The sequence below is a fragment of the Macaca nemestrina genome, chromosome 3 (genome assembly GCF_043159975.1).
Source record: "Macaca nemestrina isolate mMacNem1 chromosome 3, mMacNem.hap1, whole genome shotgun sequence".
NCBI classification, from domain to species: Eukaryota; Metazoa; Chordata; class Mammalia; order Primates; family Cercopithecidae; genus Macaca; species Macaca nemestrina.
Window position 1 is genome coordinate 3,535,252 of NC_092127.1, and position 17,253 is coordinate 3,552,504.

General features: G+C 42.6%; 1 protein-coding gene across 9 annotated transcripts in view; it reads left to right on the forward strand.

The window, feature by feature from the left end:
* Nucleotides 1-15,242, forward strand: part of LOC105466548 (FAT atypical cadherin 1) — a 141,532-nt gene extending 126,290 nt beyond the window's left edge. For 3 of the 9 annotated variants that reach the window (XM_011715486.3, XM_011715489.3, XM_011715487.2), the window contains 9 exons: nucleotides 625-782; nucleotides 2,317-2,779; nucleotides 4,531-4,684; nucleotides 4,866-4,976; nucleotides 5,483-6,114; nucleotides 7,147-7,284; nucleotides 10,203-10,262; nucleotides 12,630-12,665; nucleotides 13,805-15,242. In XM_011715486.3, coding sequence (XP_011713788.2) covers nucleotides 625-782; nucleotides 2,317-2,779; nucleotides 4,531-4,684; nucleotides 4,866-4,976; nucleotides 5,483-6,114; nucleotides 7,147-7,284; nucleotides 10,203-10,262; nucleotides 12,630-12,665; nucleotides 13,805-14,433 — 2,381 coding nt within the window. In that variant the 3' untranslated portion in view covers nucleotides 14,434-15,242. Of the gene's footprint in view, nucleotides 1-624; nucleotides 783-2,316; nucleotides 2,780-4,530; nucleotides 4,685-4,865; nucleotides 4,977-5,482; nucleotides 6,115-7,146; nucleotides 7,285-7,765; nucleotides 7,817-10,202; nucleotides 10,263-12,629; nucleotides 12,666-13,804 lie in introns of those variants that run through there. The other 6 variants (XM_011715490.3, XM_011715491.3, XM_011715492.3 and 3 more) reach the window with 4 other exon arrangements.
* The last annotated feature ends 2,011 nt before the right edge of the window (nucleotides 15,243-17,253 follow it).

Sequence of the window (17,253 nt, forward strand, 5' to 3'; positions counted from 1 at the left end):
TTGCCTCTGCTGTGGCCTACTTGTTCATGTTGTTTGATGGTCTGGGTTATTCGTTTCTTAGTATCAATGTGTAGAGTTATTTGTGTATTAGGAGTATTAACATTCACAATGTTGCAGTTTCCTCTGTCTTTATATCATTTATATTTATATTTTTTGATTTGTTAATAAGTCTCTTGTCATTTTGAAATTTATTGTCATTTAGTCAGTTCTACATCATTTTATATAACAGTTGCCATCTCTGGAGATTGATGACATTTTCGTCGTCTTTTGCTAATGGGGATTGTTTGATTTTGCTTGAAAAGATTTATTAAATCACCTTGAGGCCATATATAACTATTTTCTGAAATTTTCTTATAATTTTATACTGAACGTTTTTATATTTAATCTTTCATTAGAATTAATTTCTGTGTGATGCAGTAGTCAAATTTATTCTTTCCAAACAGAGAGCCAGTCATGCTGTGCTTTTCATTAAGCAAATAGACATTTTCCCACAGAACTGGATATTAAAATGTTATAATCTTAAGTAAAACCCTAAATCAGTCTCAAGGGGTGCAGGGGAGTCATACTTTAAAGAATATCCTTCAACTTGCTTCTGGTTTATTTTTTCCTCTTTACAATTCACAGGGAGTTCATCTATGACACTGACTGGAAATAGCTATGTGAAATACCGTCTGACGGAAAATGAAAACAAATTAGAGATGAAACTGACCATGAGGCTCAGAACGTATTCCATGCATGCGGTTGTCATGTACGCGCGAGGAACCGACTATAGCATCTTGGAGGTATGTTTCTCCAGTGTTGCGTCTCAGTGGAAGACTTTCAAACCATACATTTCATTTTATGTTCAGATTGTTAATTTGCACAGATAATAAAGTAAGTGAAATGGTTGAATTCCACATTTAAACAGTTCATTGATGCCTGTCTAAGTTTTATTTTTTTATTTTTTATTTTTTTTTTGAGACGGAGTCTTGCTCTGTCGCCGGGGCTGGAGCGCAGTGGCCGGATCTCAGCTCACTGCAAGCTCCGCCTCCCGGGTTTACGCCATTCTCCTGCCTCAGCCTCCTGTGTAGCTGGGACTACAGGCGCCCACCACCTCGCCCGGCTAGTTTTTTGTATTTTTTTAGTAGAGACGAGGTTTCACAGTGTTCGCCAGGATGGTCTCGATCTCCTGACCTCGTGATCCGCCCGTCTCGGCCTCCCAAAGTGCTGGGATTACAGGCTTGAGCCACCGCGCCTGGCCGCCTGTCTAAGTTTTAGACTTTGTGGGATGAAGAGCTCTTTTTGCTCTGCCATGACATAGAGATTTAGGTCCGTGTGACAGTTAACATTCAAACTGTAGGCCATACTACATTTTAATGGTGGTGGCTCACACCTGTAATCCTAGCACTTTGGGAGGCTGAGATGGGTGGATCACTTGAGGTCAGGAGTTTGAGACCAGCCTGGCCAACATGGCGAAACCCGCTCTCTACTAAAAATACAGAAAATTAGCCACATGTGGTGGCGGATGCCTGTAATTCCAGCTACTCGGGAGGCCGAGGCACAAGAATCACTTGAACAGGGGAGGCAGAGGTTGCAGTGAGTTGAGATCACACCACTGCACTCCAGCCTGGGCAACAAGAGCGAAACTCTGTCTCAAAAAAAAAAAAAAAGTGACAGTTTATAGAGACATCCCACGTGTTTCCAGTGACACATATCTTGCCCACCTTTTCTAAAAACATAATTCAGTTTTGACTTTTCACTATTACCTAATGCTGTATGTGTTCAGTTAATAGTTAATTATTTGCGGCCGGGCGCGGTGGCTCACGCCTGTAATCCCTGCACTTTGGGAGGCCGAGGCGGGCGGATCACGAGGTCAGGAGATCGAGACCATCCTGGCGAACACGGTGAAACCCCGTCTCTACTAAAATACAAAAAATTAGCCGGGCGCGGTGGCGGGTGCCTGTAGTCCCAGCTACTCGGGAGGCTGAGGCAGGAGAATGGCGCGAACCTGGGAGGCGGAGCTTGCAGTGAGCCGAGATGGTGCCACTGCACTCCAGCCTGGGTGACAGAGTGAAGACTCCGCCTCAAAAAAAAAAGAAAAATAGTTAATTATTTGCTTCCGTGATGCTTTGTGGATGTGCATTATGACTTGATATTCCTAAAAGACGCATTTTAATGATTTGTACAGTGGACAATGAATCTGCGCTCTGTAGTACTTAAATGCAAGGCCTTATCCTTCTACCCTCACTCCCAATCCGTCTCCTGTAGATTTGTGATCAAGTACTCTCACTGAAGGGTCTCTGAGAGTGATGTGAACAGTCGTTGTTTTTATCCTAGATTCATAATGGAAGGCTGCAGTACAAGTTCGACTGTGGCAGTGGCCCTGGCATCGTCTCTGTTCAGAGCATTCAGGTCAATGATGGGCAGTGGCACGCAGTGTCCTTGGAAGTGAATGGGAACTATGCTCGCTTGGTTCTAGACCAAGTTCACACTGCATCGGGCACAGCCCCAGGGACTCTGAAAACCTTGAACCTGGATAACTACGTGTTTTTTGGTGGCCACATCCGTCAGCAGGGAACACGGCATGGAAGAAGTCCTCAAGTTGCTAATGGTTTCAGAGGTTGTATGGATTCCATTTATTTGAATGGGCAGGAGCTGCCCTTCAACAGCAAACCCAGAAGCTATGCCCACATGGAGGAGTCGGTGGGTGTGTCTCCAGGGTGCTTCCTGACGGCTACGGAAGACTGCGCCAGCGGCCCTTGCCAGAACGGAGGCATTTGCAGTCCGTCACCTGCTGGAGGTAGGCTCCGTAACGCCACCACCTGTAAACCGTACACATGTGTGCATTTCAGGGGAAGCCCCCCAGGTATTGTTTTTATTTTTTTCTCTTTTGATTCAGATAATATTGTCAGACACTGCAGGCAGCATCCCTCATACGGGAGCAGAGCTGGGTTTGGTGCTCTTCCGGTGCCCGGGCTGCAGGTACTGCCCCCCCGACTGCCGCACGCCTGCAGTGCCGTCCCAGCACCCGAGCAGGAGGCACCCCGGTGACTCCGAACCCTTCTTTAACTCCATAGTCATCGACCCAGGGGAATTTAGAATTCGTGCCACTTACCCCTTCTTTGTTCTTTGTATCACCTTTTATCTAATGGCGCAGTGTAGAGGGCCTGCTAGATTCTTGCTGGCAATAATAGTTGGGAATATGATTTTCTAGAAGGCCCTGCATCCCTCCGGAAGTGTTGCTGTATCTGTCTGTCTTGAAGCCCCGGCCTAGTGGGGTACTCTGGGTCTTTTGCACCCTGGACTCCTGCTAGGCCCCCTTACCAATAATAGGGTATAGTTAGGAAAATGACAGTTGTCATGCCAAACAGAATAGAGCAAGAACAATGCTGTAATTAAGTGGGATTTCCAAAGCTTTGGTTTCCTCCTGTTCTCTTGGGAAGTGTATTTGCAAGCCGTGTGCATAGAGTGGGCCAGGCCATCCCCACAGAAACGCTCTGGTTTATACTGTGCTTGTATCAGTTACACGTCCAAACCAGGTTAGCAAGGAGGCTGTCCTCATTTTGTCACCTAGGGGTGAGGCTGAGAGGTGTTTTCCTGGCATGCACTCCCGTGGTCCCGAAGCCGGAGTAGAGGAGCGTGGCAGCCGTGCCCTGGCTCCTGCAGGCCCTGGCCCGGGGCACCACAGTTCTTCATCCTGAGAAAAACCCACAGCCACGCCAGCTTTGGGGGGCGTGGGGAAGCGCGGTGCTGCAGTGTGCCCCAAGGCAGGCAGGTGGAAGATCTACCACACCACCTGTCACAGACTTGACAAAGTAGAGTCGACATTCTTCCTACTGCTTTGAACAGATACGACGATCTCCTTTCTTCAATCTTTACACGTTTGAGCGGCTGAGGCCGGAGGATCGCTTGAGACTAGGAGTGAGGCAGCCTGGGCAATATAGGGAGACCCCATCTCTACAGAAACTTTAAAAATTAGCCAGCCATGGTAGCATGCCTCTGTAGTCCCAGCTACTCAGGAGGCTGAGGCGGGAGGATTCCTGAGCCCAGGAGTTTGAGGCTGCAGTGAGCTGAGATCGAGCCACTGCACTCCAGCCTGGGTAGCAGAGCCAAGACCCTGTCTCAAAAAATAAAAATATTGAAAGGTAATTTATAGTCTTTGAAGTGCTTTTCACATTCATTATTTTCTCATTTAATCCTTCAATGCTTGTGAATTGCAAATAACTTGAGATGTGAAGTGGTGCTGTCTATGTACATGGTCACTCAAGTAAAGAACTGTATTTTCCTCCTCTGGATGTTTGACCTAATGATCTTAATGCCAATTGTGATGAACTAAAGCTAACAGTTCTCTCTTCAATTCTGTGTGTTTCGGTTTACCAGCAGCTGAAGGCTTGTCGACATAGCCAACTTTTTTCCCAGAGAGAGTGAGAATTTTACGAGCTTTTACGGACCTTGGAGAACTAAATCTTAAAGATAAAAAGCAATATAATTAAGACCAGGTTTCTGAGTCATTGAGTGATAAGACTTTTTTGTTCCTTTTTGCCAATTTAGGTTATTACTGCAAATGCAGCGCCTTATACATAGGGACGTACTGCGAGATAAGCGTCAATCCGTGTTCCTCCAACCCGTGCCTCTATGGGGGCACGTGTGTTGTCGACAACGGAGGCTTTGTTTGCCAGTGTAGAGGGTTATATACTGGTCAGAGGTATGTGTGTTTTTCTTAACTTCCGTAATTAATTGTAGCATAAAATTCTTTTTAAACATAAAATGGTGCATGTAAAAAGTCTCCACGTTGATTTGCTAATGTTTTCTGTGTTGCTTTCGTTTTGCTGTATTTATTTGCAATCGGATCTTGAGGTTTACGTCTGTCTCTCCTTACTCTTCAGGTGTCAGCTTAGTCCGTACTGCAAAGATGACCCCTGTAAGAATGGCGGAACATGCTTTGACAGTTTGGATGGTGCCGTTTGTCAGTGTGATTCAGGTTTTAGGGGAGAAAGGTAAATGGTTTCTTTCAAAATTTAGATTCACACCTTTTCATAGTGTCATATTGACCGGCAGATGCAACAGACCTTCAGTGACTTGAACTACGTTGTGTCAGATTTTGATAATCCTCATATTGGCCCCTTATATAATTTACAATCTTTTCACTCTTTAAAATGAAATATCAAGCAGATGAATATAATATAATACTTGAGAAAACTAATGTTTAGACAATGGGGTTGATGTAGTAGTCTGTTGGATCCTAGGAAAATGGCCATTAATATTGGCTTGATAGGTTTCCTTCCCAAATAGACATCGAAAGCATGTGATCACATGATTGGTTTCTCCACAAAAGGTCTTTTGTCGTGGTTGTCAATGTTGCACTTTTTAGTTGTTTCATGTCTGGGTTTGATCTTCACATAACTCAGCAAGGAGGGATTCGTCTTCAGTCTCTAAGGATTGAGCCTGGCATATGCTGGCGTGTGCTACACACGTCTCTCCTCATTCCTGACTTTCTTGGCAGGTGTCAGAGTGACATTGACGAGTGCGCTGGAAACCCCTGCCGACACGGGGCCCTCTGCGAGAACACACACGGCTCCTATCACTGCAACTGCAGCCACGAGTACAGAGGACGCCACTGCGAGGACGCTGCACCCAACCAGTACGTGTCCACGCCGTGGAACATTGGGCTGGCGGAAGGAATCGGAATCATTGTGTTTATAGCAGGGATATTTTTACTGGTGGTGGTGTTTGTTCTCTGCCGTAAGATGATGAGTCGGAAAAAGAAGCATCAGGCTGAGCCTGAAGACAAGCACCTGGGACCCACTACGGCTTTCTTGCAGAGACCGTATTTTGATTCCAAGCTAAATAAGAACATTTACTCAGACGTACCACCCCAGGTGCCTGTCCGGCCTATTTCCTACACCCCGAGTATTCCAAGTGACTCCAGAAACAATCTCGACCGAAATTCCTTTGAAGGATCTGCCATCCCAGAGCATCCCGAATTCAGCACTTTCAACCCCGAGTCTGTGCACGGGCACCGAAAAGCAGTGGCGGTCTGCAGCGTGGCGCCAAACCTGCCTCCCCCACCGCCTTCGAACTCCCCTTCTGACAGCGACTCCATACAGAAGCCCAGCTGGGACTTCGACTATGACAGTAAGAGCCATTTTCTCATCTCACTCAAATGTCACTTGAGGTAAACAGTCAGGTTACAAGTTCTGTCCAGTCAGAACGTGTGTACTGTTTGTTAGAGACAAGTATGCTCAGACTGAAATCCTTAAAATGATTGGAAACTTTTCTGGATGTCCTGAGTGCTGGCTGAGCATTGTGGCTATGTTGTTATTTTAATTAAGAAATTGAATCTAGTCATGTTTTAGTTAATATTCTGGAGAGGCTGTTTCATTTTATAATTGATAAAGGTTCTCATCTATAATTTTTGAGTTTATTAATATGTAAAAAAAAATAATCGGGAGCATTTTCATTCTAGGATGTGTTTTTTTGTTGTTTTTTTTTTTGAGACGGAGTCTTGCTATGTCGCCCAGGCTGGAGTGCAGTGGCCGGATCTCAGCTCACTGCAACCTCCGCCTCCCAGGTTCACGCCATTCTCCTGCCTCAGCCTCCCGAGCAGCTGGGACTACAGGCGCCCGCCACCTCGCCTGGCTAATTTTTTGTATTTTTAGTAGAGACGGGGTTTCACCGTGTTAGCCAGGATGGTCTCAACCTCCTAACCTCGTGATCCGCCCACCTCGGACTCCCAAAGTGCTGGGATTACAGGCTTGAGCCACCGTGCCCGGCCTTCATGCTAGGATTTTTAAAAATATGACCTGGAGAAGTGGAAATATTTATATTAGTGACCTAACATATATTTGATGCTTTTTTTTTTTAAAGCTGTACCTATTATTTTAAAAGAAAATGTTAGCAGTCTTTATTGTCTAATGATATCCATAGGCATGCTTATGGGCAATTTCTACTCTGAATAATCTCTGAGATGATGCGTAGGTCTTTCTCTGCGGGGTGTTTTTTATGTCTTCGTTTGAGTTTGTAAGGTGTTTCTGTTTTTCTTTCAGTCGTTCATTTATTCAGTAAATCTCAGGCCGTCGTTGGGTAGTGCGTGGTGCGTCTCAGGATTCAGCGGTGAACAAAACCGTCCTGGCCCATATACTTAATGTTTGTCATCCTTCCTTTTAGCTAAAGTGGTGGATCTCGATCCCTGTCTTTCCAAGAAGCCTCTAGAGGAAAAGCCTTCCCAGCCGTACAGTGCCCGGGAAAGCCTGTCTGAAGTGCAGTCCCTGAGCTCCTTCCAGTCCGAGTCGTGCGATGACAATGGTGAGGCAGCAGTGTGCCGAAACGCTGTGCTTTGCTTGCTTGTTGTGTTACTGTGTTCTCTCACAGTGTAGACGCACTAGCTACCCATAAGAGCCTCACTGTGTGTTCATTTTTCTTGGACCACTTTTAAACAACACCACACATACTTGCATGAATGTCTGCTGGGGAAAATCGCTAAACTGTTCTTGATGAATAGGTGTTTGAACTTGTCAGTAAGAGAAAGGAACATGTTTGTTGAAGGATCTGATTGACTAATCTTGTATTGGCTTTTTCTCACAACAGTACATATTACCCCAGTTTTGTGGGTTTTTCAGAAATCCTCCTCACAGCTTTCTTAACCATGCAGCACACACACAAACACACACACACACACACACACCCTCTAAGAAGAGATGTGATAGTCTGAAATGTTCGATTTCCGTAGCACCTTTGGTATTACAAGGTTTTATCTGTCTCCTCCCCAACCCCACTGCGGCCCCAGCTCCCATGTGGATCAGAGCGTACTGACAGAGCACAGTTTAGGAGATTGCTAGTAAGTTGGATTATATTTCTAATGAAGAAAGTTTGACAGTGGGATCTTTGCCACCAGTTATGTTGATCTGATTTCCCCAGGGTAAAGCACATTGATAACCAGCTTTGCCATATTAATATATACCAGTAGAGAAAATTGTCAGTATTCAAATAGTAATACAGTGTAGTTTTTAGTGGAAATTTTCAAATCTCAGAATTAGTAAGTTGATAATTTTTAATTGTATAATCGTGTAATATGTTTAATATGTTATTAAACATATTGATATGTATATTATACATTTCAAATATTTCATTGGTGGAAAAAGGTAACCCACTAATAATTATTCAATCGAGAGTAATATAGTCCATAATACATCGTATGTATAGTCCATAAATCCATATATTCATTATCTATTGAGGAGTCGTTTTTCAAATGACTAAAGATAGCTGTAAGTGTGTGCTATCATTTCTGATTTCAAGTGTGTGTGTGTGTGTGTGTGTGTATATATATGGTATCAAAATATACCTGTGTTTATTAGGAATAGAGTGTATGGACATAGCTTTGCTTGTTAAACCAACAAGATAGAATTATGTCTTTTATCAGTTTTAATTCTAAGAAGTTCCTGTTTCCAGTTTATGTAATAATTTATATCTTGGCCCCTAAATGCTCTTTATAAATACATTTCAGAATTTTATCAGCATTGTCTTTCTAGTTCTTGTTGTTGAAACATCAGTCTTCTCAATAATAGTCCCAAGTGGCCAGGCGCGGTGGCTTCCGCCTGTAATCCCAGCTCTTTGGGAGGCCGAGGCGGGCGGATCATGAGGTCAGGAGACCGAGACCATCCTGGCTAACGCGGTGAAGCCCCATCTCTACTAAAAATACAAAAAAAATTAGCCAGGCATGGTGGCAGGCGCCTGTAGTCCCAGCTACTCGGGAGGCTGAGGCAGGAGAATGGCGTGAACCCGGGAGGCGGAGCTTGCAGTGAGCCGAGATGGCGCCACTCACTCCAGCCTGGGCAACAGAGCGAGACTCTGTCTCAAAAAAAACAAAACAAACAAACAAAAAAACAAAAAACAAACAAACAAAAAGTCCCAAGTGCTTTTAATAAGTTATGGTCAAATTAATTAGGAAAGCTAGCTTCCATGCAATGCAGAGAAAAATACAATGCAGAGAAAAAACATATATACAGGAGTATTTTTATTTTACTCATTACCGTAATGTAATTATCAGTTGTAAGCTGAAAGTCTGCTGAGAGTCTGTTCCTGCATCGTATTCTCAGTTTTCCGGGGCCATTGTTACCGATTACCACAGACCTTGTGGCCTAAAACAATGTAGACTTGTCTTGCTGTCGTTCTATAGCTTAGAAGTCCAACCCATGTGTCTCACAGGGCTAAAATCGTGCGATCAGTAGAGCTGTGTTACCTTCTGCAGCTCTAGGGAAGAACCTGTTTTCCTTCCTGTCCTGGTTTTTAGAGGCTGCCCACATTGTTTGGCTCTTGGTCTCTTCCATCTCTCAGAGACAGCAACACAGCGTTTCACTGACCACCCTTCTGTCAGCAGAGCTCCCCCGGCCGTAACTGGGCAAGTCTCTGTGCTGAAAAGTGGCCCTTATGATTACATTGGGCCCACCCAGATAATCCAGGGAAATCCCTCATCTCAATTTCCTTACCTGCACCGCATCAAGTCCCTTTTGCCAATGTACAGTGACATATTCAACAGGCTCCTGGGATTAGGACGTGCACTGTTTTGAGGGCCAGCCTTCTGCCTGCTACATGCATACATATTTACCTTGGCATAGTTATTTTAAAACAATCTGATACACAAACAAAAAGGGAATTTACACAGGAAACAGGCAGAGTCTCCTCTCCTGGTACGTTAGCTCACCAGCGATTCATCCATCTGCAAACAGACAAATTTGCAGGGAAAACAATCAGAACAGGGACAAAACCATTTTTGTTTTAGATTGCATATGTTTCTCCTTCGATTTCCTTTTTTGGGGGACAATGTATGAGTGATTACACAGCCAGAAGAGTGGCGTGCCACAGATCGTAGTCTTGGAATGTCAAGGCTTGCCTGTAAGATGTTAAAATAAGCATCGTTCTGGCCTGACATGATCCATAATTGTAATTGTGAAACAATTTAAAGTTAAAATGTTTTGTCTAAATTGCAATAAAATATGTTTGCATGATTCCTTTGATTAATAGTAACAAATATATAGCTTGATTAGAAAAGTCTCTGAGACACACAATTAACAGTGAGGAGACCACGCATCATTACGTGGTCGTGTTAAAGCACTCCTCAGTTTGAATTTGAGGTATAATGGTATAATATGAAATTCTGTTTCGTGCACTGTTTTCTAACTAACTGAAGATGTTCCTAATTGACTGCTTTTGTACCTTTTTGCAAGCTTCCCTAGTGACTGTAATGCACCTTGTCAATGCTGTGGTTGACACGGTGAGCACAGAAGGTACAGTTGTAAGTGCTCGTGCTTGTGTCTGTGTCTTGCGGCGGCTGTGCCACGGAGCGCGGCTGCATTGCCTACTGCAATGGTAGGAAAACACAGTTTGTGGTTTTGAGGGGGTTGAGTCCTTTTATTTTATGCAGGTGTGTAGATAAGTAATACGGGTGCTTTGCAAAAAATATTTTGATGTATGTTATGTCTTTGTTGCTTTTTACTATTCATAGTGATTTACACAGACATCAGAAGTAACCATGAGATCTTGAGAGCTTATCTGTAGGTGGTGCAATATAAAAAAAAGTTCAGAAGTAATTTTACCTAAAATGTTTTGAAACAAAAATCCCTCTTCATGTGAACAGGAATAAGACTTGAATAACATAAGGCTTTCATAATTAAACTGTAACTGACTCTTCACTTTTGGTTTTTCCCTGAGTATGGTCAAAGAAAAGGGTGTAGAGCATGGTCAGAGCATATTTTCATATTTAGTTTAGTGAAAATTATTTAATGTGAAGCTTTATCTGCTCAGAGTTGTAAGAAAGGACATTGGCCACCTTCCCCAAATTATTTTAAATTAAAATAGCCCTTTATTAGTGCACTGAAATTCATCACATGGGGAAGGCACAGGCTAGTACTTTTCAAACTGTAATGTGACATCTGGAGGACTGTTAAAAGCCCAATTGCTGCTTCTCAGCACCAGCATTTCTGATCCAATAGGTCTGGGTTGGGACTTGAGAATTTGTATTTTTCACCAGTTCCCAGGTAGCTCTGATGGTACCGGCCTAGAGATCCCACTTGAGAACTGCTTACATAGGCTGTCGAGTACACAGACGTCGCCATCATAGAGCTCGGGGCATCCTTTATGCTCGGACATGGCGCTGTCAGGAGGAGGGAGGCGGGAGGATAGCGCTGTGCCCCGTTTGATATCAGGCGGAAGAGGCGGGAGGATAGCGCTGTGCCCCGTTTGATATCAGGTGGAAGAGGCTAGATGCTCCAGTGTTCATCATTACAGTTACTGATGACGCCTATGCTTCTTTTCCTAAGAAGTACCATGTTTTTACTTGGTGAATCAGAAACATATCTGTATTTTGTCTAGTGAAGTTTTAGTTTTAAACTGATGACCTTCAGTGTTGTAAATATTACTGAAGTTTATAGAAGCAGAATTTCAATAGTTCCTTCATTGCAGCCTTCTTCACTGAAAAATATTTTTTGGCATATCCAAGAAGTGTACATTGAATTTAAAGTTGAAAGGTATTACTTTGAATTTAAATTTGAAAGCTATTACTAGTGCCTAAGTAACAAAAGTTGTTGATCTTTTTTTGTTTAAAGGAATTGGTACGTTTGTTACTAGACTTAAAAATGATTCTGTAGATACATGTTACCTAAATGCTGGCTTATTCATTTTTTAGAGACACCACAGTCTTTTAAAATTATTGAAATTTCCAGAAGTGAACTATCAAATATTTGTCCCAAATTATAACACTGTTGAATGCATAGAAAGCTTTGTTTGAAAAAATCACTGATGTGACCGTTTTTCTACCGTGATGTCTACTTTTACAGTTATTGATAGTTTCTAACAGTGCTTAACCTGCATTATCCTGTTTAATCCTCATAACAACTCTAAGGGATTTTCACCCCATTTCAAAGAGAGAACCTGAAGGTTAGCCAGGGCCAGGGCAGGCGTCTCATGGCCCTAACTGATAGTGGGATTTACATGCATTTGGTTATACTTCCTGCTAGGCTTCTGTGTATAGATGCGGGGCGCTGGCAGAGCAAGTGTAGTTACAGACATGGGGGTTAAGTGTAGCCGTGGTCTCTTTAGGGAATGGCTCACAGTGTAAATATTAAATCATATTCAAACTACATACAGTTTGGAGAGATCTTCAGCTTGTAGACCTGTCTTTAAGTATCTAAGTTTGCCAATGAGTTCCTCTGAATTTAATGCCCTTTGAAGTTGCAATGTGCTATAAAGTGTGCATTATGTAGCTGTAGATGTATTTGGATTATCACCTATGTAATCTGATCAGTTTATATTTTATTAGAGCCTGATTGTTTTAATTATTCCTAAGAAAATTCTGTGTTTTCAGGCAGTGATTGTCAGAAATAAGGAAAAGAAAATAATATTTGAGTTTTCTGGCCAAATCTCTGGTTCATCATTCCTCGGTCTTTTTCCTCCACTTCCATATTCCATTTTATTTGTGGTACATACGTTTCTCAGCCATTTGGAATTGTCGTAGATACTGGCGTAAGGACGTGTTGTATGGCTGATTGGTCCTTTGTAAGCAGTTTTCATTGTTCTGTGTACTTACCTTTATTGCCTTTTCAGCGGTCTGTTTTAATTACAAATGTTTTCTTTTTTTTCCACTCTGCCACCAAAAGAATCTTTGGCTGCTCCTGACCTCAGCAAACCAAGAGGTGACTTATGCATGCCAGTTATTCATTGATATTCACTAAAAACAATGGGTCAAGCCTTGCCCCAGTGCCAACTGACTGCACTGGGTCGCCCAGTGTTTGCAACAGTAACTAAGTACACGGCTGCATGTGTGTGCGCTTTGCATTCATGGCACGGATTGCCTAACCTTCTCCCGCCTCTCCGAGGATTTTTTTAAATCCTAAGGAGGAAAAAAAAAAACTATTCCAAAATTGGAAGTTTTTTTTTTTTTAATAGTGATGCTTTATATAGTCCAAAAGGATCACAGTCCTTTTGAAAGTAACACAGATTGTTACAGTGTATCAGAGGCTGTGTTATAATCTTGCAATGCTTGTTCAATTGTATTTTGCTTGAATTGGGGGCATGCTTTGATATATACCTATATTAAGTTAATTTGTTGTCTGAGGGCTAATGAAAAATAGTAATTTTAATATTAAACTTGCTACATTATTATGAAGGCAGCTTCTTTTCTCAACTTCAGCATGTTAAAGATTACTTTTATTCCTTTAAAAAGTTGCATTGGCTGGGCCTGATGGCTCAGGCCTGTAATCCCAGCACTTTGGGAAGCTGAGTTGGCAAGATTGCTTGTGGCCGGGAGTTTAAGACCAGCCTGGGCAACATAGTGAGACCGTGTCTCTACAAAAACTAGAAATGGAAGTTTTTTAAGTTGCATTGATCAGTATTTTTTAGTGAGTAGTAGTGCAGATCAAGTGACACTGGGTACTTCGCTAATGTCCTAAGACTGAATCAATACTTCTCTTCCTATAGAGCAGTGGGTTCTACATTACAGAAGAAAAGTTAAAAGGCTGGTTAGAATCATTTGTGGAAACATGTATATAATTTAGATGCTAGCATCCCATTTCTCTTAGGACTCCTTTTGTTTCCGTGAATGTTAAGTTGTGTACATAAAACTGTAAGTCCACATTTTAGAAATCGAGCCTAGGTCATAGGGTCTTTAAACTGGAGTGGTTGGGGGATGTCTTCAAAGCGAAGACGAGGAATTTCCACTGGTGAACTTTGAATGAAGGCAGAAATGCAGTTGTGTCTTTGATACACTGAGCTCTTTCCATGGCACAAAAGCTCAGGAGAAAACACACTGACATCTCATTTCTTGTCTACCAAGGGTATCACTGGGATACATCAGATTGGATGCCAAGCGTTCCTCTGCCGGACATACAGGAGTTCCCCAACTATGAGGTGATTGATGAGCAGACACCCCTGTACTCGGGAGATCCGAACGCCATTGATACGGACTATTACCCTGGAGGCTACGACATCGAAAGTGATTTTCCTCCACCCCCCGAAGACTTCCCCGCCGCGGACGAGCTGCCACCGTTACCGCCCGAATTCGGCGATCAGTTTGAGTCCATCCACCCTCCTAGAGACATGCCTGCCGCGGGTAGCTTGGGTTCTTCATCAAGAAACCGGCAGAGGTTCACCTTGAATCAGTATTTGCCCAATTTTTATCCCCTCGATATGTCTGAACCTCAAACAAAAGGCACTGGTGAGAATAGTACTTGTAGAGAATCCCATGCCCCTTACCCGCCAGGGTATCAAAGACACTTGGAGGTGCCCACTGTCGAGAGCGTGCCCATGTCCGTGTATGCCTCCACGGCCTCCTGCTCCGACGTGTCGGCCTGCTGCGAAGTGGAGTCCGAGGTGATGATGAGTGACTATGAGAGCGGGGACGACGGCCACTTTGAAGAGGTGACGATCCCGCCTCTGGATTCCCAGCAGCACACGGAAGTCTGACTCTCAACTCCCCCCAAAGTGCCTGACTTTAGTGAACCTAGAGATGATAGGAGTATCCGCGTTGCTCTTGCAGCAGTGCTCCCAGGCTTTTTTCGGTGAGCTGAATGGCCATGGCTGCGCTGGGTCCCGCGCCTCTGGACGTGCTGGCCATTTCCAGTGTCCCGACTACTGTCATCGTGAGGTTTCCATCGGCTGTGCCATTTCCCAACATCTTTTGGGATTTACATCTGTCTGTGTTAAAATAGTGAAACGAAAATCAGTCCTGTCCTCTGTCGTCAGCATGATTCATGTATTTATATAGATTTGATTATTTTAATTTTCCTGTCTCTCTTTTTTTGTAAATTTTATGTACAGATTTGATTTTTCATAGTTTTAACTAGATTTCCAAGATATTTTGTGCATTTGTTTCAACTGAATTTTGGTGGTGTTAGTGCCATTATCCAGCACCCTGATTTTTTTTTTTTTTTTTTTTACTATAACCAGGGTTTCACTCTGTCTTTCCCCTTTTCCCACTGAAGTATGACATTTTGTTGGTCCATTTCAGTGCATTTCTAGCTGTACATAGGATGAGGGAGTGATATGATACATGAACATGTCTTACATGGGTTGCTGTATTTAGAATTATAAACATTTTTCACTATTGGAAAGTGTAACGGGGACCTTCTGCATACCTGTGTAGAGCCAAATCCACCATGACACAGTTTTTATAGTGTCTGTATATTTGTGATGCAATGGTCTTGTAAAGGTTTTTAATGAAAACTACCATTAGCCAGTCTTTCTTACTGACAATAAATTATTAATAAAATCCATGAGCTTTACTGCCTCTGTTTCCTTCCCATTGATCCTCCTGTTCAGGATTCCGTGGCTGAGTTGAGAGAGAAGAATGGATGAAGGAAGGTTGGATATTGATGTGTTTGCTTGTGGTGGACGAGGCGTAAAGGTGAACATCCTCTCTACCCTGACCAAAAGCCAGGCTGTCCACGCGGAGCTGGCCACCAGGTGGCGGTATATAGCTACTTGATAAGGCTCAAAACTATAGCCACAAAAGTAAAAAGCGTAACTTTTTAATATTTTTAAACAAAACCAAGAAAATTTTATATTTTTAATTAGTATGAATTTATTGGTTGTAATTTTAATGCTTACATGTTTTTCACCTTTGTCAATGTTTTGTATCAAAAACAGTCTCTATGAAGCATGCCTTTCTGTTGTCAACTTACACAGTACTGTATGATTTAATGTGAGATCCAGAAGCTATTTTTTGCATATTTTTATACAGTCAAAATCCATCCCTACTTCCAACATATTTCTTGAGTACTCACTATGTGCCACTATGATATGAATGACAAAGAATTAAGCTTTCTTAGAACTTCGGAGAAACATGTTTTCCCTTTAAGTAAATGCCTTTATTTTTATCAAATAATGTAAATACATAGTTTAAAAACATCAAAGAGAGCTAAAATATATACAATAAAACAGCAGTCCCATGCAACCTGCTGTACCCACTTATAACTCCTTAAGCTGTTTTTCTCATTCTTCCTTTCCTATTTTCAAATGTGTATATTATTCTTTCTTGAGTCACTAAATTTAGAAATTGCCTAGTGACTCCCTATGATGTTGGAGGAAGACCATGTAACCTAATAGACCTCCATTGATCTTGTTTTCCTACATTAGTTATAATGTAATTAATCCACATACAGTGTTTCCATTATTTTGATTATGTAAGTATTCACTGCTGTGCCAAGCAGTACACTGTGCCAAGCAGTTTATTTTCATTTACTTAGCAACGTTTTTTTAACAATTGTCTTTTTATTTTACTCATTTTTTAAACTTGTGACTATTCATGTATTCAGAAAACATTTTCCCTCAACAGTACTATATTATTTTGCCTGAACAGACAGACAAAAAACTTCTGCCATCTTGGAGTTTACATGTGGTGGGGACAGGTGGTAGAGGAGATGATCGGGAAATACATGGTAGTGTTTAGAGTAGTGAGTGCTGAGAAGAGAGACTGAGGAAGGAATATGTGACATTGTGATGGGAAGGGACAGGGAAGGGGTTGCGATGGGAAGGGACATTCTGAGAAGACAGGAGGCCTCAGTGGCGAGCGGCATTTGAGTCCAACCCTGAAGTTGATGAGGAAGAATACCGTATGTTTCTCTGGGGAGTGTTCCAAGCAGAGAGATTAGCTACTGCTGTAAAGGGAGGAGTGTGAAAGCGCCCAAGAAAAACACAAGTGCAGCCTCTCATGTATATGGTCAAAGCGGGAAGTCTGTCCGCTCCTTTTTTCCCCTTGGACATTCTCCTCAGGGAGCCCCTCAGCTTGGTGGCCCAGACTCCATTTTTTTGTTCTCTTTGGCATCTATAGTTGTTCCAGAATATTCTCCTTACCAGGGACTCTATAATTTTCTCTTGGCCTAACTCTTGTTTTGATAGAGCATATCCCATTATTGTCTGAGAAAGAGTTGCATGGGAAGTAATTTTTTGTGACAGTCTTTCTGAAAGTGTCTTTATTCTACTCTTGATAGATAGGGTGTCAATTTCTGTTTGGAGGTAAATTACATTCAGAATCTTGAAGTCATGGAACCCACTGTCTTCCGGCTTCAAATGTTAACATTGAAAAGTTCAGTGTCATTCCTATTCCCAGTTGATTATTCGTGGCCTAATGTTACTCTCACAAATCTTTGGAGATACTCTTTTGGGGACGTGCTACTTCTCTACAACATTGTGAGATGTCCTGGTGCTGTAGCTCAGCGTGGGCCTTTTCCAGGGGTTGCGACTCAGTTTTACCATGAAAACCCATCTTGTGGGGACTTTTCTTGT